Source organism: Zingiber officinale, chromosome 5B (assembly GCF_018446385.1).
Source record: "Zingiber officinale cultivar Zhangliang chromosome 5B, Zo_v1.1, whole genome shotgun sequence".
Lineage (NCBI taxonomy): Eukaryota > Viridiplantae > Streptophyta > Magnoliopsida > Zingiberales > Zingiberaceae > Zingiber > Zingiber officinale.
In genome coordinates this window covers 131,186,097-131,211,167 of record NC_055995.1, presented here as the reverse complement: position 1 = coordinate 131,211,167, position 25,071 = coordinate 131,186,097, and the positions used below count along the sequence as shown (strand labels likewise).

Here is a 25,071-nt window from a genome sequence, read left to right as displayed (position 1 = left end):
AATCTCCTGTAAAATCAATTGCTAATTGACGAAAACATTCTCTTCCACCACGTGGAGATATAAAAGATAAGGAGACCAGAGTAGGGCGGTCAACAAGTCGAGCTGAGTTTTGGGATGCTCAAACTTGTTTGATAAGATAATCTAGCCGAGCCGAACTTAAAATAAATCAAACCTTTGAAATGAGTGTTCAAACTTGACTTGGTTTATTTTTTATGAGCTTGAACTTGATTCATTTAGATGTTATCAAGTTCTCAATTCAAACTTGGCTTGAGTTTAGTTCGAACTCGGTTCATTTAAATGTTATCAAACTCTCAATTCAAGTTTATTTGATTATTTGAAACTTTTAGTTGTTTGATTGATTATTGAGTTTGATAATTTAAATTTATTTATTTATTTTATTTTATTATTTATTTAACATATTGAAAAGAGTTTTATTAATAAATACGGTTCGTGAACATTGTTCATGAACGTTATTCACAAACGTTAACGAGCTGAACATATATATGTTCAAACTTGTTTGTTTAACTTAACGAATTGTTAAAGTTTATTTGTTTAATTAATCTTATGTATATTGAACGAACATAAACAAGCTCTTATCAAATCGAACACCAAACTTATTCACAAACACTTAGTTCATTTACAGTCCTAGACCTGCGTATGAGGTCTGCCTCTAAATATGAATAAATTATATTTCAAATTTATGTTTACAGAATCATCAAAATGGGAGTTCATCAGCTCCAAGGTTTCTTTGCCAATGATTTCTTTAAGTCATTGGCTCTGATCCTAATACTTCTCTTCTCAGGATTCTAGGTACTGCTTGATGAGTGCCTCAAATCAGAGATAATAAGACCCTTGAATTCCCTTAATTCCTTCAAAATTACTTACCTTGCTCGAGGCCCCTTCCTTGCATACCACTCTGATAAGGTTGAGATGGACTTTCTGAAAAAAAAAATGTCAGCAAGCAAGAGAATGGCCGGAAGCTCTCTCCCCCAACCAATATTCAACATCAGTCAAATAAATTGTTAAATGATCACCATTATAAGATTACAAGGGTTCATCGTATATTTTTCACAATGTACAAATAATTTAGGTGAAGAGTAGCTAAGTGTGTGTGAGTATGCAAGTTAACGACCATCAATGACAAATTGTCTTCAACTAGGCGTTCAGAACAAAACACTCACTCCTCGATGATGATCACCATTACTGATTAAAATGGATCATCATATATTTTTCACAATATACATATATTTATTTTTTAGGTGATGATGCGCTTCTGCACATGGAACAACATGATGTGCGTGTTGTGTATATATCTTTGGATATCCGAGCTGAAACCAAAGCAATTTTCTCCTCCAGCCAGCAATCTAAAGCCGACAAGCAAGAAACTCCATTCTTAAACAACCCAAGGTCGGTAGGAGATGCTTCTGCTTCTCTAAACTATGAGGATGAAGATTGTCTTGGATCAAACTCTGACGCACAACCCTGGCACTTGACATGATTTGTAAGGTGGAGGCAACAATGTTTTGTCAAAAAATACACCTTCCTCCTCCGGTGGGATTATGGGGAGGGTTGAATCCAACACACTATCAGGAATTGCATCTAATGTTTCTTCAAGAAACGACTCAATTGTCTGCATAAATTTCAAGTATAGATTATTGAAACATTTACATAGATGATAAAAGGATATAACTAACATGGAATAAAGCAAGGTTAATAAATTTTAAACTCTAAGATTTTCATAAAGCAAGGTTAAAGAATGTGCAAAATGGAATGGAACTTCTAGTACCCATCATCTAAAAATATATTGAGAATGAAAGACTCCTATGTTCGATTGAAATAAAGAAATTCCCCCCTATTCATAAAAAATAATTGTTCCTTATCAATGTATTAAAAGGTGATTTCAAGTAGCCGTTGGTAAGCACTTGACCCACAACTATATCCTTAACTAATCAAAACAAATTTATATCCAAAAAAGAACATGACTAGTGATAATTAGTGCCATGCTGCAATATTAAAATATATATAAAACAACAACGTCAAATGAACCTACAACTTATAAAGAAATCAAGTTTTTCTTAAGATCCTTCTAGAGCAATGTCTTTTGAAAGGGACACCTAACTAGGCAAAGTGGTCTATTAGCAAAACCATCACTTGGACCACCTCCTAGACAATGTTCCTTAAGGCTCTCCTTATTCTATATCTATTATATTTTTCAATTCTACTCAACCCTCAAAAATCATGAATAAGCGAAACTACTATGACAAAGCAAGCGGCCAACATGGGCCAAACCTCTTTAGTTCGAGTTTGCTAACATCAAATCTTGATCCGCATCTGCACCTGACTTCTACTAACGAGCAACTAACAAGATCCACTAGTGTTCATATTTTGCATCTTCCACAACAAACCAACCCTAAGTCCACCAGTTTTGTGCAACATTTTTGTCAAATTTGGCATATTTGTCATCCCTATTGCCCTCTCCTTCTGCTCTTGGCTCCGGAAAAAGTACTGACTACAAGCACCTCACCTCTACCTCCTCTCACCAAGAGAACTCTTTCCACAACTACACAAAGATCTCATGGTACCAAGAGAGATCAACCACCACAGGAAGGTCCATAATCGACCTAGCCTCCATTACAATAGTTAGATCCGACTCCTACATGCACTCTTCGCCCTTTTGTGCCTACGTTCTCCTCTACCCTAACCATGTTGCCTGCAAAAGAAAAAACAAAGAAAACTAGGAACCAATAAGGTAGGTGAAGAAAACTCATAGGAAAAGAATTATGACTGTTTCCATGAGGGAAGAGAGGGAGGGAAAATATAAATATATATATATTTATTAAAATTATTAATCAAAAATATATTTGTAAAGAAGAAATTGTTTTATTTTAGTTCAGATTTAAACTTCATTGCATGCAAAAGTGAGCTTTTTGTCTAAATTTTCGTCCAAATGAAACAAAATCAATATAGAGGAAAATTGGAGAAAGTCAAAAGTCATTGCATGAAATGGAAACAAGCTCAACAAATGTAAAGAAAAAGAAACACTGTGAAGTCACAAGTCATTGTATGAGATCAAACAATCACATACAGGATAGTTTCAAAACATTACTGTTGTACTTCTGGTGTAGTTTAGCTATTAGATCTCTTACCGAAATGTGTGTACATAACCATAAGGCATTTTATACAAAACGGCCTAGTTTGACAATGTCAGCATAGAACATGATGGAACACAATAAACTTGTAAATTTAGCTTCCAATTTGAGTACATTTGTTGGAAAGTAGTGAATCTAATATAACTCAAGTTTGAGGAAGTTTTGCCAGAAATGTACCTACACTATTCAGTAAAAACATGAGAAGAGCAAGTAGCCAGCCTTAATCATCCTTATACATATTCCTTTCAAATAACAAAATAGAATGAGACAAAGGAGAGTATGGAGAAAGATATTATTTGTTATTTTGGCAATTCAGAACAATCTACCATTTAGCCAAGAGGGAAAAGGAAAAAAAACACGAAACTCATTGGAAGTCATTCCGTAAAAATCATATGATTGATACCATATAAAACAATCACTCAATATTTCAGTTACAAGTGGCATCTAGGCTAATTTGTGGCCTGACACAACACGCACATGAGAGGCTATCTCTAACACAACCCATAAGTCTACCAATTGCATCGTACAAGCCCATGCTCAATACAAAGTTATGTGGGACATGGACTAAGTGTGGCCCGCCATTTTTATGTAAAAAATTATAGTAATTACCAATACTGAATATTTTAATAATATTTATTATAAAATTATCATTTTAATAGTATTTATTCTATTTTTTAAATTTTTATTAATTTTTTAGTAACTTTAAAAATAATTTAAAATTTTAAATAGTAAAAAATTCAAACTTAGAGGAGCACCACCCAAGCCAAGATTTGTGCTGGCTTGAGTTGGGTCTAGCCTATTACAACTCTTCTAGGGTTAGCATGGCCAGCCTATTGACACCACTAACTTTAATCTATGATGACAAGAGAAAACAAAAGAAAATGGGAAATGATATAGTATGGAGCTAACTAGAAATTTTTCAACCAGCTTTCATTCTATTATACGAGATGAAGGCGAAAGAAAAGGATGAATGAAATTACATGGTCGAAGAAACAAGAGAATAAAGGGGAAAAGACTACAAAAACATAGAGGAAAATAATATATAAGACATCTAATAATGGTACTATCTGAGATATATTTTATTATGGATAAGTGAAAATTTGGGGGAAACGTAATGTTACATTACAAGTTATCCTCGCAAATCAACTTTTTCACTCAAAAAATTATAAATCATGCATCATTTCCTCGTATACTAAAAAATAAAGATACTTTTTGAAAGGATATGAGTTTGAGTTATAAAATTTAAAATATATTGCAGGTTCTCGTGAAAATTTATTCTCAAAACTAGATAGGCAAATAAAGCAATTATTTTGCATCCATCTTGGGGCATAAGAGTTCTCCACTTACAGTGCAATGCCGCATAGCAGTATCAGCTTTACGTTTCCAAAGGCCATTTCCAGGTTCAGAGTGGAATAGGTGTAGTAATGGCTGAACAATTGTCACGAAGAAACATGATTAGAATTGACATTAGTGACTTAAAGATGCAAACATGACTAACATACCTTAGTAGATAAAGCAAGAGTTTTCGTAAATAAAACATGTCAAAAATATTTTTCTAAGATGTTTGATAACTAGATTAATTATTACTACAATTTCAAAAAAAATCTAGCATAGAAATACCTGAACATACATTTGTACAAATTTCATAATATTATAATACTCAGAAAAACACTCAATTATCTAATCAAATAGTAGCAAAAAAAAAAATTTAGTAAAGTTTAGCTCATTGAACATATTTAATATACTATAAAGAAAAGCAATGGTACTTATAAAACATTATTTTTCAATGTTATTATTGATTAATAGTATTAAAAAAATAACCTTTTGTAATGCAAGATAAGACTGTGTACAATATATCTAATGTGGTATGATCATTCCTCAGGACCCGCATTTCGTGTACCAGGCTACCCTTTTTAGCATTTAAAAAAAAACACTTCATTGTACTCAATCCATTTTAAGATCGTATGTTAATTAAAAATAACCATTGAATTCTACTACTAGTTTCATGTTCAAGTGAAACGAAGGAACAGGAATGGTCATTCAACTTCAAATTCATCATAGCGTGTTTATCTCAACAAGTAGGGGCATCCCTCCACTAAGCTTTATACAAGTATGTATCATTAGCTCCATTCCAAATTCATTTTCCAAAATACAATTCATCGTATGAACTTGATGTCCATTCACTAAAAATTGAGTAATTAAGTCTTTGGATACAATACCATATCTTCATCTTAATCCTCCCATTTCAGGCACTATCAACGCCTACATTTTAAGAAGCCAGTAGCAGGGGGAGCTGGACCTAATCATTGTGCTGGTCAAGCAAGAAGCACAAGACAAAGCAGGACGACAAAGAAAAAACAGAACACGGATGAATTGATACAGCAATTTAGGTCTTCACTGAACATGGAAAAACATTGGATTTTATAACTTTGTCAATTACATAATAGCATTAATGAAGAATGGGGTAGCATTAGCACAGAACTGTGACATCAGGGGAGCAAAATTTTGACTTGACAAGGACAATCCAATCACTTAATGGAAAAATTATGGTTGAGCTGGAAATAACATAGTTGTCCATCCAAAAATGTGATCCGGCTAAATTGAATCATTTGTTGAACCAGCCAGTTATATAAGAGTGGCATTGATCATTAACAAGCAACTAAAATTCGAGCTAACTTCCAACTTATGGAATTCTGAACTTCAAATAGAATTTAACTACCAAGGAATTGGCATTTTGACCATTTTCTAGTAACAGTGTATATTTATCAGAAAGTTCAAAATTTCATTATTATTCAACACCAGAAACACGCTTCTCTTTCAAAACCCTAAACAACATCATATTGGACTTAATGCAGTTGGCACCAGAAGACCAAAACTTTCTAATATAGAGAAACCTAGTTATCAAGGAAATGCATTGCCTTAGTTAAATGAAATTTATCACAAAAAATAGTTCTTTCCCTTATATTGGGCATTCAAATTATCATACTTCCTGAAGCTCCTATCACCATTGTTAAAAAGACCAAATATGCTCTGATCCCTCTTCCTACTACACAAAATTCAACTCCACTGACATATGACCACCTGCTACATATCTGTAGATCAGATTGGACTACAGGTATGACCAATAATCTAATTAGGATCTGGTTTGAATTTAAAAGGAATTTATTTAAATATGGTCTGATTGGATTTGTCTGGGTCAGTTTGGGATGATGACGATCAAAGATAGGAGGCAACAATGTTGAGCTCAAGCAACTTGGAGATTAATATGGAAACAAATCAGAGGCATCTTGTTTCTCCTTAACATAAGATTAATTATATTAAGGTGTATACCTGAGGATGGTAAGTGATAGCAGATGTGTTTGGGTTAACTATACCTCTCAGGGAATTTCAGGTGAATCAACTTGTGTCAAAGAATTGTGATTGAAGGTAGGACCCATGACTCCTCTTCTGAATCTCAGGGTTATAGTGTTGATTTCGTATTGTGAGCATTGCATTGCATGTGCTGAAGTTTCCAATTTGTGATTTCAAGCAACAATTAACATTGGTTATACTTGTAAGTGCGTGTATAATATGTTGATAACTTGGGGGGAAATTATTTGGGTTAGTTTCCTTGTAGTCCTTTCTGCCTATATATATAAAGTAATTGTCATTTTACATAATATATTCATAAATAATTACATCTTCCTTTTGACAAAATGGCAATCAATCTCTATATTCAACCTGAGTTACATAAAGCTGTCATTTCAATTGATGCAACATTCTTTAAGTCCACTCTCTTTTTACTTTAACCTGCCAGCCATCCCCAATGCAACAGTTCATGTGCTTCTCACACCTACTTCATTATCTATTACACAATATTTTAAATGCATAAATATGTGTGTCCATCAACAATATAAGATTTTAAGATCATTTTATGCTGGAATACTACAAGGTTTAGGTGCAATTAGAAGAATATGCAAATGCCTGGTAAATATATAGGTCAAGCAACATGGAACCATTATGACTATTTAACAACAAAGATACAAGGAATCAGAATCATAAAATTATAAGACAAGTAATTAAAGAAATTCATTCACCAATCTAGAGAAATACTAAGTTGTCCTAATTCCAAAAGGGTTGATTGGCATCAATCTGCAAGATCAACTAAAAGATTAAATGTTCACTAATTCAGATCCAGAATGACAGAAATGTGTCACCTTTGGCTTTTCAGTTAATTTACTCTTCAGCTATAGTTTTTGCCTTTACATAATCTTCAATAGATGATTAGCAAGCAAATATAAGTTCACCAGTACTATACAAAGTTTTATGTCCATAACTTGCAAGCTGAAAACAAACTTTTGAACAAACTTTACCAACCTTTACTATTTGTCTAATATTTGGCTTGTTTGGTCCATATTTTCCAAGTTCAGAATCCCCATATATTTGATATTTTTCAAGAACCTAAATACATAAATATGTGAGAAGCAAATAAGTATAAACTAACTACAGAATTGTACTGAAGCAAAATTCAATACACACTGAATAAAGCAGCATTTCTTACCTGACGACGGGAAAAATGTATTCTTGAAGCACCATATATTTCACTATCAACTTGTCCCAAGGTATTCCATGGACTTGAAAACATGTAATCGGACAGAATGAATTGTCAAAGAAGAGATGAAAATGAGAAAATGATAATAAACTAAATAGAAAGAAAGTGATGTAGTGCTAAGTATTGGTAATGAGAATAGGTTTAATTTATCTAGTTGTAGATTACATAGTCTTGCATTTAGCTAGTATGTCCTATCTTTTAAGGGTAGTTGAATATTTTTTGTATCAATAAATAAAATGTAAATTCCTTCAGGTAATAATAGAAAAAACACAAATTTTCCTCCTCGCTTGGTATCCACCTATAAGGGTATTAGGACTTGATTATTTGAAGCCCATCATTGTGCTTAGCATTTGAAAGTCCAAAGGGAAAATTCACACAGCCTATTCTATCTTAAAGGCAGTTTTCCACCTAATTTGACGATATCCACTACATAAGTCAATCTTGGAGAACCTTTGCACTTCTACTATTAATGTCACCTGGTCAAGGTACAAAAACCTATAATGGATGTTGATCTTGCTAATGGCATAATTATCAAAATATATTCTCCCAAAGTCATCCTTTTGGGGAATCAACAAACAAAAGGACTCATACTCTCCCTAATAAACACTTTTTTAAGAGCTATTTGACTTCTCTATTTAGCTCGACACGTTTTTAATATTTCATGTCATAGTATCGATTTAGTTACTATGAACCTGGAACAAAGTCTATAGCCATGCGCAAGGGTGGTAGATGCTTCAACAACTCTTCTATGGTTATGTCATGAAATTCACTTAAAATTTTCTTAACCTTAAAGGTAATCCTCTAGTGGGGCTATTGGTACAACCTTAATGCCCTACCTTATTAAAAACAACAACACTTTTTAAATTGTAATTCAGTGAGAAGGAATTGACTCCGCGGTTCAGGTTTTGGTCCAATTTAGATATATTAGGCCAGGTTGAACTTGACACTCTTCCCATTATACTGGATTTGCAGAGGCGATAAACCAAGGCCAATTGAGGATAATATAAACAACATTTATGGAGCAGAACATGCACTATATTTTTGGTGTAGAAATCTACTTCAATAGGGACCAGACACGAGATGTTTGGCACCTCTCATAGTCACAAAGATGTTTGGTCTATTTATGTAACCTTATAAGGTCTTAGTGTGGTTTTGGTGACTCATATCCTAGTATGGACCTTGATGACAACAACATTCATGCAATCACTAATATCTATGATGATTTTACATGTATGCTCATATTTTATGAAGATATTGAAAATCATAGTGTCCTTCTACATGTTATAAGAGTCGGGACAAGATACACCTGCACTAGATGTAGTGCTCCAAACTCTACATCACTTCCCAGAAGTTCAGAATACTCGTTTTCTTGTCAATGAAATGTTCAATTAATATATATACAAGACTCCATGTAAACATTTCAACTCTGGGTGTCTCTTACAACAACAATTACAGAATATCAAGGTTAGATTAATGGTTAGGCTACTCTAGTCTCCTAGATACCAATAGTTATCAGTTCTAGAACAAGTTAAGCTAGACGACTTCACAAGTGTCTGTGTCCTATAAGGGGTGCATTACCCATCAAATGACTTGATTGCCTGAATACAAGAGAGTTCAGAAACTGCTCAATTTAAACATTCTTATGGTTGAGCTCTCCTATCAACATAGGGGTGAAAAAAATCAGCATGCAAGTTTTCCTCAAGATCTAGTTAGGGAGCAACGCATGTGGATGTCTTCAAACTTACTTTGATAATTACATTTACCGATGCCTACTTAAAATTTAGCCACCTACTATAATAAATTACCGAGTTTAAATTAACACTCTAACTTAGGGCATCAATCCTTAACCAAAACAATATTGATGTCATGAATGGCAAGCAAATATACAATGAGGTAGACAATTTAGGAGGAGAAAACAAAAAGAAAAGAAGAGGCAACTAGTAGCTTACTTGGATGAGTCAAGTGTTATACCAATATATTTATGGAGAAGAAAGCTAAACAAGAAAAAACTTTAGGTTCAACAAAATTTCTCACCTCTCATTGTCAAAATCCTTATTGAGCCTCACATTCTCAAGAAAGCTTCATGTGCGCCTAGCCACCTCGGTAGATAGTTTCAATCAGAATTCTCCAACTCACTCCTCGCCACGCCTCAAAAGAATTGGGTTCATTCCCGAACGATCAACACATAATGATATTTTAATAGTGGTGGGTTACACATATATCAAGAAGTCTGTCTACATGATTTAACATAGGAAAGATGTGTTGATCTTTTATGATATAATGATATTTTCTATGAAGACAGTCTAACTACAGGTTGAATAAAGTTTATTCAATAAACAATGCCTTCAAGTCGTCAATCCTTGCACACAAACTCAAACAAATACAATCATTAGTTAGAATGAGTTTACTCGTGTGAAACCAATTTGGTCAAGTCAAGATTAACACGTAATGGAAATGAAAGAAAACTAAACAAGACACTACCACAAAGATATTATATGGTCTAAAGACTCCACTCCTACACCATGACATATGATGCATTTGGTGTGTTACCCCAAAAGATTCCACCACTAATTCATACCTTCACAAGGGTAATAGGGTAAACCTCTACAAATAAGGATACCTCCTTGACCAAACTAATGGGATTTCACAAATGACATTATATAAGTTACATGCACACTTATCTCAATAATAAGAACTTCACATCTCCATAAAGATGGGAATGAAAGCTAGGAGAGTAGATTAACAAGGGTTTAACAAAGATGAAGCCTTCAAAGTTGCTTAAGATGTTGGAGACTTTTGAGCACCTTAAGCCCAAGAAATCTGTCTTTGTGTGTCCAAAAACTTTTCAAGAACTTATAGACAAAGGCTCTAAAGGCTCAATTATGGATGCCTTCAGTCAATTGACGTGTCAAAATATAGTCGTTGGATGTCAATGGTTTTCTATCCAATCGATTGAATCACAAACAAAAAAATTCTGTTTGCCGATAAATCACATCTAGTCGTTTGACCAATTGATTAGCACCTAACACCTTTGTTTGTGCACCTACACAAAGGCTTTGGACTAAGCATAGCGACAAAATATGACTTGGGAGACCATCTCACAGCCAAAAGCTTTATAACCATCAAGCTCTAGGTAGCGCACCACTATCTAGGCAATCAAAACACCATACATGTGTAAAGATAAAAACCAAAAGATTATATTCACTTTGCAATCTCTCATGACCTCAAGTGTCCAGTAATCCCCTAACTGAGTCCAGTGTGACAACTTGATCCAAAGCAACACCTCAATCTAAGCCTATAGCTCTCGTGCCCACTGAACTCCTCTCCAAGTCACTATGACAACCTAATCCAAACCAACTCCAAGGCAAACAAGCTCCATGAGTTCCACAATCACACCTCAATTAATGCTCCATGCCTTGGAGTCCTTTGAGTTCCTTTGAAGCTCCACCATTTGATTTAAGCTATTGAGTTGTCAAGCAAACGATCTCCATGATCACAACACCAACCACTCAATCTAAGTTTCATGCCCTCAATTCTTCTGAGCTCCTTTAGAACTCCATCACCACTCAAACTAAGCCGTCAAGCCATCAAGCCATCAAGCACATGATCTCTACTATCATCAAATCCACAACTCAATCCTATTGAGTCTTGCACACTTGATGCACATATCTAAACACAGACAACATCTAACTTAAATCATATTACAACATATCAAAATGTGATTAAGACCAACCACCAAAAAGCATTGCCCAACATGTTATTTATTATCTAAATAGAAAAGTTCAAATTACAACCCATCCATGATATTATAATATAAGGAAACCAACCATTGATCCATATTAACTATTGCCATCAAATATTGTTGCACAAACAAAGTTCAAATACACTTGATCTGCGTTTCCATTTATTAACTTGTCAGTAGTTTATTTACATACAGTTCCTGTGCACCACAGGGAACTTGGATTTGCAATTTGCATCAATATTGGGTTAACTGATTGTGAAATAAGAACTGGTCAAGTATTATTTAGAACCTACACAACCAATTAAAATTCAATTTACATGCTAAAAACAACATAGAATTTGTAAGATAATTATGAACCTCATCAAGTCAATATAAAACAATCAGCAAACTAGGGCTATTAGTAACAAAAAGAAACGCCTTTGAAAACTAATCAAGTTAAAGGTATTAATCTGATATTGACAGATTCATAACACCAGATGCTTGCATAAACCGATACATGACCAAATCATATACAACAGATCTGTATATCAAAAAAAAAATAAAAAAAGGATTTACACAAGCTTGTATGTAGAATCAATAAATAAATCAAAGAAGGATTGGCAGTGAAACGGGATAAAACATACTTATTGTATGCAGCACGACCAACCATCACACTGTGAGCTCCTTCTCTTAAAGATGCTTTAACCTGTCATTAAAATAAAGGTCTTCAATAAAGCATGTGGTTTTATATTTCTTGTGCTTAATTGAATTGCCAAACTTATCATGTGCTTGTGCAATTAAACTTGTGTCCTAAAAAGACTGATGGGAATGGTAAACTTGTGAACATCCAATCTGATTGAGAGATGATAATAAGATTATAACAACTTAATTTGCTCCCCGTAAAGAAAAAGGATCAAATGCATTAGATTTACCTGGCTGATGCAGGTAATGCCACCATTTATAGTGAACCGAATTTCAGGGAAGTCACGCAACAAGGAAAAATAGTACTCATATCTGTAAAAAAAAAAAATCATATGTACAGGTATATAGAGTTGAAAATAATAAAAATATTAATTCATTCTAAAAGAGACAAACCATACTCATACATAGGACTCCAACATAATTCTCTTGCTTGCTATTAAGTTGGAGCCAGGAAATGAACTGAATTAACCCAATCAACTGAAGAATCAAGCAAGGCTTACTCAGTCAACAAACTAATCAGACTAGGTTGACCCAACCAATTGAATTGAATTAATCCCCACAACTTGATCAGTTGAAACAGGTTGATCAATCAGCTTAATAGTCAAACCAGGTTAACCCATCATTTAGATTAAAAAAGCTAGGTTTTCTCTCCTTTCCCCCTTAGCTAAAAGGCCAACCAATCAACCCCAAAGAGCTAACTTAATTAACCAATTAGCTCCCTATGATTGAATTGAGCCAACTTGATCGGCCTGGATGGTCATACAAAACAAACTAAACAATCCTAGCCAATTGAATTGAGCTGACTATTCACTCATCCAGATTAGTCCAAGCTGACTTGATTTTCCCAGCAAATTAAAGTGAATTGGTTGGCCACTGTATCAACAAAACCTGTAAAACTATGTCAACTCATTTGACTCAACTAATCAAACTGAGTTGATCCTAACTAATTAACCTAGGTATATTGACCTGATTAGTGGAACCAAGCTGACATGATCAATATTGAAAAGATACCACAAGAATAATCATCGGTTAGTAACAAACACAAGCTGGACTTTTGAAAATACATCTAAATTCATTTTTGAGTTCTAGCAAGTGCTTTATCTTCAACTTTGTTATTGTTCATCCAAATTAGTTTTCATGTGTGAAAACAAAAACAAAATGGACCTTCTAGGCTCTAAGTTTTTAAAAACATATCAACCTTCAAGATCCAAATAGTTGAGACTAAGATAGTTTGACAATGACATGTAACTTTTAGTTTAAGAGCTAAGTGAGATTCTGCAAGACACATAAGAGTGGCATATGCTACTGGCCACCAAATATCAATTTAAATAGCAAGAAATGGAGAATAGTGATTAAAAAAAAAAGTTTGAAGCATATGTAACATTAAAAGGCAAAATACAACACAGTTGACCTATGGATATATTATGCTTATCACCAATCCACATTTATTAATTCTAAACATACTTCAGAGGGGGGACATTTCGATTCTCAGCAGGACTAAGACCACTTAGCAACGCTTTCCTTGCGTGTATTATAAAGTGTGCAGTGGGAGATCGAGAGACAACAGTATGTATGAAATCACCTGAGTAAAAGAAATAATATGCTTCGTGAATAACGAACATCTGCATGCATATTGACAAGAGGAAAATATAGAAAAATATCCAGAATGTCATGTGAATAAGAAAATTGCCCAAGACAGATTTGTGTTATAAACAACAACAGTTTCCAAGGAACAATAAGCAAGGAATAAGTGAAGCACTAAGTCTAATGAGTCACAAATCAAAAGTGATGACAAGGTTCAACAATCCTTCAAGTAAACCTTAACGAGTAACGATAACTTAATATAACTATACTTTTAACTGTTTCTTCAAATATTTATGTTGTCCAACTTCTTAAACAATGTAAACGATATGCCAAATATCACAAGAAGGATTACATTGGCCCTTGTCAATACTGGCCCAACTTGAGAGATGCTATCAGCAACAACTACAATCCTGTTTTTGGCAATCATGTTGGACATGACAAATTTAACCCTTCAATCACTCGTTGCCCTCTCCTCTTGTCATGAGATTACTCTTTGATGCATGAAGCTATCTAGCATCACTTTTGTGGCATTTTTTGTAATAGTACATACCAATGAAATCCTTATGAATATGTTTTATCCTTAGAGCTTATGGGAACTTGGGGGATTATAACATTGAAAGATGGATATAGTTAAACGTATGTTGTAGGGAATATTTGGAAATGATTCCATGAGAAGATATTGGTCTTTCTCTACAACAACAACAATAAAGTCTTACCCCACTAGGTGGGGTCAGCTATATAGATCCTTTTACGTTATTGGGTTTTATCCTCTATTATATCATCATTTATATTAAATAAATTTTATCTTATTATATTATTGCTAACCAAGTACTTTTTTGTCTTCCTCTTCCACGTTTAATGTGACCAAAAAGGTCACGGGTTCGAATCCTGGAAACAGCCTCTTGCAAAAAGCAGGGTAAGGCTGCGTACAATGGATCCTTCCTCGGGACCCCGCATGGCGGGAGCTTCGTGCACCGGGCTCTTCCACGTTTAATGTGCACATTTTTCAAAGTTTCACATCACCTAACTGGAGCATTTATTAGTTGTTTAAATATATATACATATCATCTTAAATGTGTCTCCTAGAGTTTTCTTTCAATAGTTACAACTTTGATTTCTCTCTAATATTTTTATTTCTTATTATTTTTTTCTTGTATGTCCGCATATCCACTTTAACATCCTCGTCTCTGTATTCTTTTAATACAAAAAGAACATCTATAGCTAAAGAATCTTAAAATGATACAATGTGTAGATTCAATTGCAGACAACCATACACCGATGTCCAAATGGAAAATGTTTGACATTGGCATGCATACAACCATCCATGATGACAAAAAAAAACAAGTTCCCGTATTGCTAAATGTAAGGCATAACTATAAAAAGATATGAATATCAAAATTTAAGCATTTTGACTTGATTAAGTTTTGAGAAAACATATTTTCAAAGAAAATGGAAATCAATAAATGTCTTACAAAGCTCATTGTATGAATCACGATCATCAACTCCAATTCTGCATTTGACACTGACAGGAACATCACAATTGGAAGCAATGGCTGACATAGCATCTCCCACAAACTGCATAACTTAAAAAGACAAACAGAATTAGAAAGAGAAAAAAACTCCGAATATACTGCAAACTAGAACTACTCAGTGCCACAAAAAAAATATCAAATTATTATAGTTTCCTTAGGAATAGATTATCAAACCTTAGGATCATACATCAGTCGTGCACCAAAGCAACCATGGCCCGCAACTTTTCCACTAGGGCATCCACAACTAAGAGAATTTCAACAATAATAAATGGGCGGGGGTGAGAAGACCGTCAATAAATAAAACAATTTAACTAAAGAGAAGATGATACGAACTTGAGATTAATTTCATCATATGAGTAAGCATTTGCAAGCTCAGTTGCCTTTGCTAAGTTCTTCAAATTGCTCCCACCAATTTGTAGAACGATTGGGTGTTGTATGGGAGAAAATGCCAAGAACCTATCCTAAAACAATTGCAGATGAATAATTTAAGACCAATAGAATCGTTGAATGGTGCTAGATCAAGAAGAAAATCTGTGGCGTTTGAGGGGATATATAAAAATTTGACTCTTAAACCAAGATGAATTAAGACCAACATTTAAATTGGAATGTGTATTAAATTAAATAGTCAGAGAATTGGACATCTTCTAGGAATCCTATGCTTGTCCAGCTCTTTATGATTCTATTAGGAAGAAACTCTAAAAAAATATTATTTTGCGTGAAGAACAGAAATATAAATATCAAAATCTATCTCTAATGATTTTGTCAAATTTAAATAAGGAAATAAATTCCATTTTTTTACCAAGTTATCCTTTTGATGAACAATCGTTTCTGCAACAACCATTTCTGTGTAGAGCCATGCATGTGTTGATATCAAACGAGCAAGTGTCCTATAATGATTGTCTGTCCAGTCCATCATGGGCGCAACACTACAACCAAGGATGGTTATGAACTCAGGTATCGCAAAGCATCTAAAATAAAATTCAAGAAATATCTTCTTTCTTTTTCCTTTTTTGGAACCACACTACATACCTGAACAACTGTGGAAGATCTTCTCCATTAACGTTTGTGCTGGAATGAGCAAGATGTTTTCCCATAGAAGAATGAAACCTCTTAAATTGATGAGAAAATCTATTCCGTATGATAAAGGATTTTTTTTCATAGGTGCAAGTAAGGATGCTATGAGAAAAGAATGCCCCACGAAGGTTATTTATTGCAGAGTTCATCACCCAAGAGAAAATTCACATGCAAATTCCTTGAAGAATCTGCACAAATCATAGCCAAAGAAAACTTAAGGGTTAAATAACCCTAGTCTTGACACATCCTTCAATTTTCCTTATAAAAAACCAAGGGAGAATAGCCAGCAAATATCTACTCCTTTAAATGACAATGAATAAGCTTTAAAGCACACTAGGAATCATTTTAAAAAATCATTCGAGCAGAGCAGAGCACAACACGAACTATAGGACAAGTCAGACAAAAAGGACATTTTGATTGTGTCCTAAACTAAAAGATGGGAGAGAGTGTAATCACTTGTTATGTTCCCATACCAACACGGTCGGAGCCAAACCCTAATGAATAAGTTCAACAACCAGTTTGTGAGGCAAATGGCAACGGTGGGAGGAATTGATGGAGTCAATTGCCATTGTTTGTGGTATAGAGGGAGGAGGGAGAGGTTTTAGGTGTAAACTGTAGCATAGCCCAAGAATAGGACGGAGGTAAGCAAGAAGGGAAGAGAAGAGGACAAGGAGGGCGGTACGCCGGTGGCGGCGGCAGGGAGTTGCGGTGTTAACGAGTAGGTGTCGTGACGATCGTAAGGAAGGACGGGAAGGGAAGAAGAGAAGTAGGTTTTAAGAAAATGAAGAGGAAGAACGCTAATAGCTTACTGTATCCGCTCCGCCGCACTGTCTGTAAGAGCTCCGGCGAGGTAGGGAATATACGAGGATTGGGCAAACATCAAGAGCCGCTCCATGATATTGAAAATATTTATTTTTTATTATTTTATTTTTTTTTCATAGGCGGATGTAAGTAAGGAAGGGTATTCATGTTAGACTTTTACGTGGCGTTGGTTCAAATTTATCAATTGGAATGATAAAGAATTTAATTATGGGGTCAATAGAAATAAAAAATCATGATTATATTATCAATATTTGATCAAAAATTTGGAATAAATCTGGTTATAATTGATAATATTTATTTCATTAGTAATGAAAATCAAATAAATTTTTAATTTTACCGTATTAAAAATTATTAAAAAATCAATATCTCTATTTTTTTAAATAACATAATGTTAAAATTATCACAAAAGACATTTTAATTATTTATGTATTTTAATTTGATTCATTTAAAATTGAAAAAAGAAACACTCAATTTTAAAATGTAAATTTTTAAAGATTTTAAATTTTTTTAAGAGAGGAGAGAAGAAATAATATTTAAAATTTAAACTTTTGATCCAATAGCAGGTGAAGTCAATCTATACTCCAGACTGAATCAAATGAACAACGTATGGATTGAATATAACATATCTTACCAAATGCATTTCTCACAGGTGAAATATGAAATAAATTCCAGAACAAGCTTCTATCCTTCTTGAAAATGAGCATCTCAATGTCATTTGATAAGCAAAAAATAATTTTCTAAGTTCATGCATATATTATCTATCCATTTTTCAAGTAACATATTCAAAATATCATCAAAAATAACATCAGTAATAACGCTACCTATTGGATCGCGGCGACTGACTAGAAGAAGGGTTGAATAGCCTGCAAAAATAAACCGAAACTCTTCTCGAACTTTCAAACTAACACTTGCAAAATATAGAAGCAGTAAATTAAAACAGAAAGGAAGAGGCGCACAGGGATTTACTTGGTTACAACCGGGGAGGTTGTTAATCCAAGGAAGATGTCGCACTAGTATCTCCTTCAGGCGGAGAAGTCTCTTACAATGATGAAGCGCAAAAAGAAAGAAGCTAACTAAACTGAAGTGTACAAGTGTTGGAAAATGAATTGCTTGGAATGAATGAAAAGCTTCTAGACCAAGGCTGTATTTATAGCCTTGGTCGGGGCTCCCCGAAGTGTTCCGGGCACCCTGGAGGGAATAAAACATTATCCCCAACGCACAGATCTCGATTTGACCAAGATTTGGATATACTTTCAATCCGAGCGCTCGAAAGGGTTCCGGGCGCCCTGGACTGTTTCGGGCGCCCGAGCCCCCAAAGTCAACCTATGTTGACTTTTTTGGTCCAGGCTCTCTGCTTCGGTTTCGCCCACCTCGGTCCAGGTCTTCTGCTCCGGTTCCATTCGCTTGGGTGATCTCTGCCATCCGGAATATGGCTCACCCGAACCCAACTTCCGGTCTTCTCGAGCAGGCTTCCGCTCCGGCTTCTCGTCCCTCGGAATCGCCGCGTGCTTCCTTCTCGTCCGCCAGCGTACTCATCCATTAGTCTCACCCCGTGCTGACCTTCTCGCTAGCTGCGTCTCTTGCTCCCCGAGCAGTCTTCTGCTCTGGTTTCTCATCCCTCGGAACCACCGCACGCTTCCTTCTCGTCCGCCGATGTACTCTTTCGCAGCGGCTCGTCCCTCGGACGCACCGCATGCCGTCCTTTTCGCCAGCTGCATCTTCCACACGACTACCTGTGCTCCTAAGCTCCTGCACACTTAGACACAAGGTTAAAAACTAACATAACTGTTACGATTCCGCAAGTGCACGGATTCATCGTCAGTAATAAAAATTATCGATCCCACGAGGACTGGTTATAAGCACTAACAATGGTTCACTTAGGATTAGCTAAACTATCGATGGTTGTAAGTTATCTAAAGAAAAGAGATTGGAAAGCAGAAATGAAAACTAGTAAAGAGAAAGTAATTAACTTGATTTATGAAGAGTTCTAGGAGTTCAGTTTTATTGTGGTGGTATTTATGTATTACGTTCTATCCTTTACTCATTGTCCATCAACATGCATTCGCCGGAAGCTAAAGCAATACTACCCTTAAACACTAAATAGAGAAGATCTCTGTGAAATCATGTTACGGTTAACCCCTGTCACTAGGGCGCCTCGGTAGATCACAAGAACACGACTCTAATTGGTGTCATTAAGGATAGAAATAAGGGCTTTGTTTGGTCTCTTACTTCCTTGTGGAGAAGTTGCCTCTCCTTTCAAGGAAATACCCTAGATGTCCGTGAACGGGTTACCCCTGTCACTAGGGCTCATCGGGTATATGATCTAAGATACTCCCTCTATGAGGTTAGCAATTCATACACAATCAATTATTACGCAACAAGTCTCATGCATAGTAGTTGAAACAAAGCAAGCGAAATCATCCAATGAATAAAGGCATAAATATAAGTCTTACATCAAAATAAATCTACAACTATTTCCTAATCCTAGAACAAGGAATCTACTCCATAGACGCCAAAGAAAAATCCGAAGACATAATGTAATCAAGCATACAATCCTCAAACAAGAAGAGAGAAAGAGAAAGGATGTTTATCCAACGACGACGAGTGATCTTTGGATCCAATCCTTTGCTTCTGGAGTTGATGTGGTGATGAAGGATCGCTCGACGGAGGTCCTAGACGGCGTAGAACGGCACCAAGGTAATTCTCCCTTTTACGGCTCGCTTCCCCCCCTAGGAGAAGGGTTAAAACCCTTTTTATAGGCTAGGGCACGGCGTCGCGGCACGGCCGTGCAAATGTGGCACGACTATGCCTTCTTTTGTCTCTGCCCGCGCTGCACGGCCGTGCCAATTGGCACGGCCGTGTGGATCTGGGGCACTGCTCCTGGGACACGGCCATGCAAGATTGCACAGGCATGCATTGCTTGGCTGCTGGTCGTGGGGGGCACGATCGTGCAGGTTTGCACGGCCATGCACGGATCCACATCTGTTTGGCCACACGGCCGTGCAAGAGTTGCACGGTCGTGCACTATCCTTCTTCTGTTTGGCCATATGGGCTTGCGAGGTTGCACAGCCGTGTTCTCTGGCTCGTTCCGGTGCGTCAATAATCGTTGTTTTTGCTCCGAAAGTTGTCCCTGTCAATACAAAACCAAACAAAGAGCGCATCTCCGAACAAAAGAGTATTTATGATGAGTATATGATAAAAGAGACGATCGTGCAAAGAATATATATACGCATAAAGCAAGTGAATGTGCGTTAAAACATGCATAAACGATCATAATATTTACGCACATCAAGGACCTAACTTAACTTGTTGATCACACCAAAACAACCTTAGGGTTCCAACACTACCCATAACCATTTTAAACATCATCTACTTGTTTAATACAAAATGAAATGTCTCAATGCAAAACCAACTATGAGAAGCAAAATATAAACCTACACATAAAACATTAACCTCAATAGTTGAGGATAACAATGCTAAAATCAGGATCTTAATAGACTTTAGTTATATTAAAGTGAGCACATATTCCCTCACTTCAGTGGAATCTAAACTGAATAACAAGTCAATATTCAAAGGATCTTGACAAATTGCTTTAGAAGTCTTGTACTTATTTGGACCACTGAACTCATGTTTTTCCAGCAGTTCAAGAACTTGTGGCATTCTTGAGGTTGTACCTTGCATCCAAGTTGACATTGTGCCAACATGACCATCAAGACTCTTTATAAAATCCTGATTTTCATCATTAAATTCCTTGTACTTAGTTTCAGCATTCTTCACAGGTGTAAACTTGGTCTTCTTTGAAGCTTTATGAACCTAATAAGGGCATTTTTTCTTGGCAGCACGTGAACTGGAAAAATTAGATGGGAGTGACTCCATGGTAGATAAAAATTCAATTTTAATGTTGGAATCACTCTTGTCTGTCACGGTCAAAGTAACATCAACATTTCCTAAATTCTGCTCAGCAGCAAGTGGATCTTCAGCCACATCCTCGTTGCTCGATCCTTGTCATACACAATATCCAAATCTGTAAAGTAAGGGAATGAGACATTATATAAGCCCTTAGCATCTTTGTGAATTTGTAAAAAAAAAATACAAAGCTAAAATTGCAATTAGATTCTACATAAAATAACAATATAGCCTTTTAATTACATATTCATGAAGGGTTCAAATTAGTCAAATTTATGAGGTAAATAATAAGGTTAGGGTTGTGAATCTATTTAAAAAAAGCATGATTCAAATACTTGTGAATCTGTGTAAAAAAAAAGGTACAACAACAAAGTAATCAAAATATACATTTAACAGACAATATTATAAAATTGCAAAATAAAACACATGAATTGGCATACCTTAATCCATTCGGTATACCATGTAAATTCACATGCAATTTTTTTTCAACGTCATTCCAAGAACATCCACTCTGCTTGCGCATTTCAATAATAGCATGGTACCTTCCATTCAAGAACTTGATCCTAGAGTCAATGTGCTTCACTTCGATTAACAACTGGGCTAACTTGTGTACCATTAATCTTCTATTGTTGGAACTCCAAGGTTGTTTTGATGTGATAAACAAGTTAAGTTAGGTCATGTGGTGTTTTAACCTTGTGTTTAAGTGTGCAGGAGCTTAGGAGCACAGGGGGTTGAGCAAAAGACGCAACTAGCGAGGAGGACGACACGAAAGAGAGCCGACAAGCTCGGTGCGTCTGAGGGACAAGGTGCTGCGGAAGAGTACGCGGGCAGATGAGAATGAGGCGCGCGACGTTTCCGAGGGACGAGAAGCCGGAGCGGAAGGTTGCTCGAGAAGGTTGGAAGTAAGGTTCGGGTGAGCCTTATTCCGGATGGCCGAGATCACTCAAGCAAGCGGAGCCGGAGCGGAAGACCCGGACCGAGGCGAGCTGAACTGGAGTAGAGACCCCAGACCGAAAAAGTCAACATTGTTGACTTTCTTGGTCCGGGTACCCGAACCAGGATTTCATCCATATCGCAGTCAAATGGGATCTATGTGAAAGGGATAAAGTTTTATCCCCTTCCCAGGCGCCTGGAACGCTCCAGACGCCCCGACCAAGGCTATAAATACAGTCTTGGTCCAGAAGCTTTTCATTCATTCAAGCAATTAGCAAACCATCACTTGTGCGCTTTCATTTTTAGTTTATCTTCTATTTTTTGTACGTCATTGCTGTAAGAGGCTTCTCTGCTTGAATGAGATACTAGTAAGGTTCATTCCTTGGATTAACAACCTCCCTGATTGTAACCAAGTAAAAATTTTTGTGTCTCTACCTTTTTAGTCCTTTCTTTAATTAATGCAAGTATTCTTTTGAAAGTCCGAGAAGGGTAGTTTTGTTTTTATTTGTGTAGGCTATTCAACCCCCATTCTAGCGGGCCAACGTGCTCCAACAAGTGGTATTAGAGCCAGGATGCTTCAAGAGGACTAACCGTCGATCGAAGCACCGAATCAATGGCTGGACCAAGCATATACCCGCCGAAGTTCGAAGGGGAATTCACTAGCTGGAAAAAGTGAATGCAGGTATTTTTTTTAAAACAGACTTTGAGTTACTTTTAATTACGAAATTCAGTTTTGTAGCACCTGAAGGAAAGGAAGAATACCTGTGGACAAAAAAGGAGCAGGCCGACTACGTGGTAAACGACAAACCAGAGTTCCATTTGCTTGGTGTCCTTCCGCCACAAGAAGTTAACCGGATCGACACCTACAATTCAGTAAAGGAACTTTAGGAGAAGTTTCTTGAACTACACAAAGGGACGTCCGAAGCCAAACTCGCAAGACGGGACTTACTTCTCAACCAGCTCACCAAACTGCGACTTAAAGAAGATGAGACAATTGCACATCTACACTCAAGAATTAAGGAGCTCGTTACCGAACTTTCGAATCTCGAAAAAAAGATAAGTAACCGAGATTCGCTAAGGTACGCACTCAATCCTTTTCCTAGAAATACTAAATGGGCATCACTAGTAGATACTTTTTATATATCTAAGGACTTAGAAACTATTTCCTTAGAAGAATTATTTTCCATATTTGAAGTGCATGAATCGAGATGTGCAGATACTAAGGAGCCGAAGCACAACATCGCCCTAAAGGCATTGAGAGACGAACAAGAGTCAGAATCCTCTCTCGACGATGAAGAAATGGTAATGATGGTAAAACAATTTAAGAAATTGTGTAAATTTAGAAAAACTAACCATCCGCAAGGTAGAAAGAAAAGGACGATCTGATGCTACCACTGCAACAAAGAAGGGCACGTCAAAGACAACTACCCCAAGTTAAGAAACAAGGACAAAGGAAAGTGTTGGAACCCCAAGGTTGTTTTGGTGTGATCAACAAGTTAAGGTAGGTCCTGTTTGTATTTAACCTTGTGTCTAAGTGTGCAGGAGCTTAGGAACACAGGTAGTCGAGCGGAAGACGCAGCTAGCGAGAAGGACAGCACGCTGTGCGTCCGAGGGACGAAGCGCTGCGGAAGAGTACACCGGCGGACGAGAAGGAAGCGCGCGGTGGTTCCGAGGGACGAAAGCCGGAGCGGAAGATTGCTCGGGGAGCAAGAGACGCAGCTAGCGAGAAGGTCGACGACCGAGGGACGAAGACTGCGGATGAGTACGCTGGCGGACGAGAAGGAAACACGCGGCAATTCCGAGGGACGAGAAGCCGGAGGGAAGCACGCTCGAGAAGACCGGAAGTTGGGTTCGGGTGAGCCCTTTTCCGGATAGCAGAAATCACCCATGCAAGCGGATCCGGAGTAGAAGACCCGGACCGAGCCGAACCAAACCGGAGCAGTGGTCCCCGGATGAAAAAGTCAACGTTGGTTTACTTTGGGCTCCGGGGCGCCCGGAACAGTCCGGGGCGCCCGGAGCAGCCCGGGGTGCCCGGAACCCTTTCGGGCGCCCGGAACCCTTCCGGGCGCCCGGACCCAGTATTTTCACCAGATCGAGTCAAAACTCGATCTGAACGTTGGGGGATAAAATTTATCCCCCCCAGGGCGCCCGGAACCCTTCCAGGCGCCCCGACCAAGGCTATAAATATAGCCTTGGTCCAGATATTCCAAACACTTGTGCGCTTCTGTTCTAATTTAGCTTCTGTCTTTTGTGCTTTCACTGCTGTAAGAGGCTTCTCCGCCTGAAGGAGATATTTTAGTGCACGTTCATTCCTTGGATTAACAACCTCCTTGGTTGTAACCAAGTCAAATTGTGAGCCTCTTCTTTCTATTTTTTATTTACTGCTAATTTACTTTATGCAAGTGTTCTGTTGAAAGTTCGAGAAGGGTCTTTTCTGTTTATTTTTTTTAGGCTATTCAACCCCCCTTCTAGCCGGCCCAATGATCCTACAAGTGGTATCAGAGCCGAGACACTTCAGGAGGACTAACCGCCGAACAAAGCAACGAGATGGTCGGATCTAACATCCACCCACCAAAATTCGAGGGGGACTTTGCAAGCTGGAAGAAGCACATGGAGGTATTTTTCGGTACCGATTTTGATTTATTACTAATAATGGAACTCGGTTTTGAAGCTCCTGAGGGCAAAGCGAAAAATCAATGGACAAAGAAAGAGCAGGCCGAGTACGTGGCAAATAAGAAAGCAGAATTCCATCTGCTAACCGTACTTCCGCCACAAGAAGTCAACCGTGTCGGCACCTACAACTCGGCAAAGGAGCTTTGGGAGAAGTTCCTTGAATTACACGAAAGAACATCCGAAGCCAAGCTTGCGAAACGGGACTTACTTCGCAACCAGCTCACCAACCTCCGTCTTGAAGAAGGTGAAACAATTGCACATCTACACTCGAGGATACAGGAGTTCATCACCGGACTTTCGAATCTCGGAGAAGAGGTAAGTAACCGAGATTCGCTCAGGTACGCTTTAAATTCCTTCCCTAGAAATTCAAAATGGGCATCACTA

General features: G+C 37.0%; 1 protein-coding gene across 4 annotated transcripts; it reads right to left on the bottom strand.

Moving 5' to 3' along the window:
* Window positions 1–717: 717 nt before the first annotated feature.
* On the bottom strand, window positions 718–17,252 carry LOC121986037 (tRNA-dihydrouridine(20/20a) synthase-like). 4 transcript variants are annotated; one of them, XM_042539800.1, is made up of 13 exons: window positions 17,163–17,252; window positions 16,309–16,541; window positions 16,079–16,205; window positions 15,613–15,740; window positions 15,454–15,523; window positions 15,220–15,322; window positions 13,628–13,745; window positions 12,394–12,475; window positions 12,106–12,167; window positions 7,690–7,771; window positions 7,506–7,589; window positions 4,497–4,577; window positions 724–1,630 (listed from the first exon to the last, which is right to left on the bottom strand). In XM_042539800.1, exons 2-13 carry the CDS (start codon window positions 16,500–16,502, stop codon window positions 1,463–1,465), a joined length of 1,299 nt encoding a protein of 432 aa, XP_042395734.1. In that variant the 5' UTR covers window positions 16,503–16,541; window positions 17,163–17,252; the 3' UTR covers window positions 724–1,462. The 4 variants fall into 4 exon arrangements, with proteins under 4 accessions (XP_042395737.1, XP_042395736.1, XP_042395734.1 ...); XM_042539801.1 differs by having other exon boundaries at window positions 731–1,630; window positions 7,690–7,762; XM_042539803.1 differs by lacking the exon at window positions 17,163–17,252 and having other exon boundaries at window positions 718–1,630; window positions 15,613–15,735; window positions 16,309–16,451.
* Window positions 17,253–25,071: the final 7,819 nt, after the last annotated feature.

Excerpts from the sequence above, each read along its gene's own strand:
- LOC121986037 (XM_042539800.1), bottom strand. The coding sequence starts at position 16,502 with ATGAACTCTGCAATAAATAACCTTCGTGGGGCATTCTTTTCTCATAGC. Across the intron at positions 15,323-15,453 it reads GACTGATGTATGATCCTAAG|TTTGTGGGAGATGCTATGTC; the intron begins GTTTGATAATCT and ends TAAGTTATGCAG. Across the intron at positions 12,476-13,627 it reads CGAAATGTCCCCCCTCTGAA|ATATGAGTACTATTTTTCCT; the intron begins GTATGTTTAGAA and ends TTTTTTTTACAG.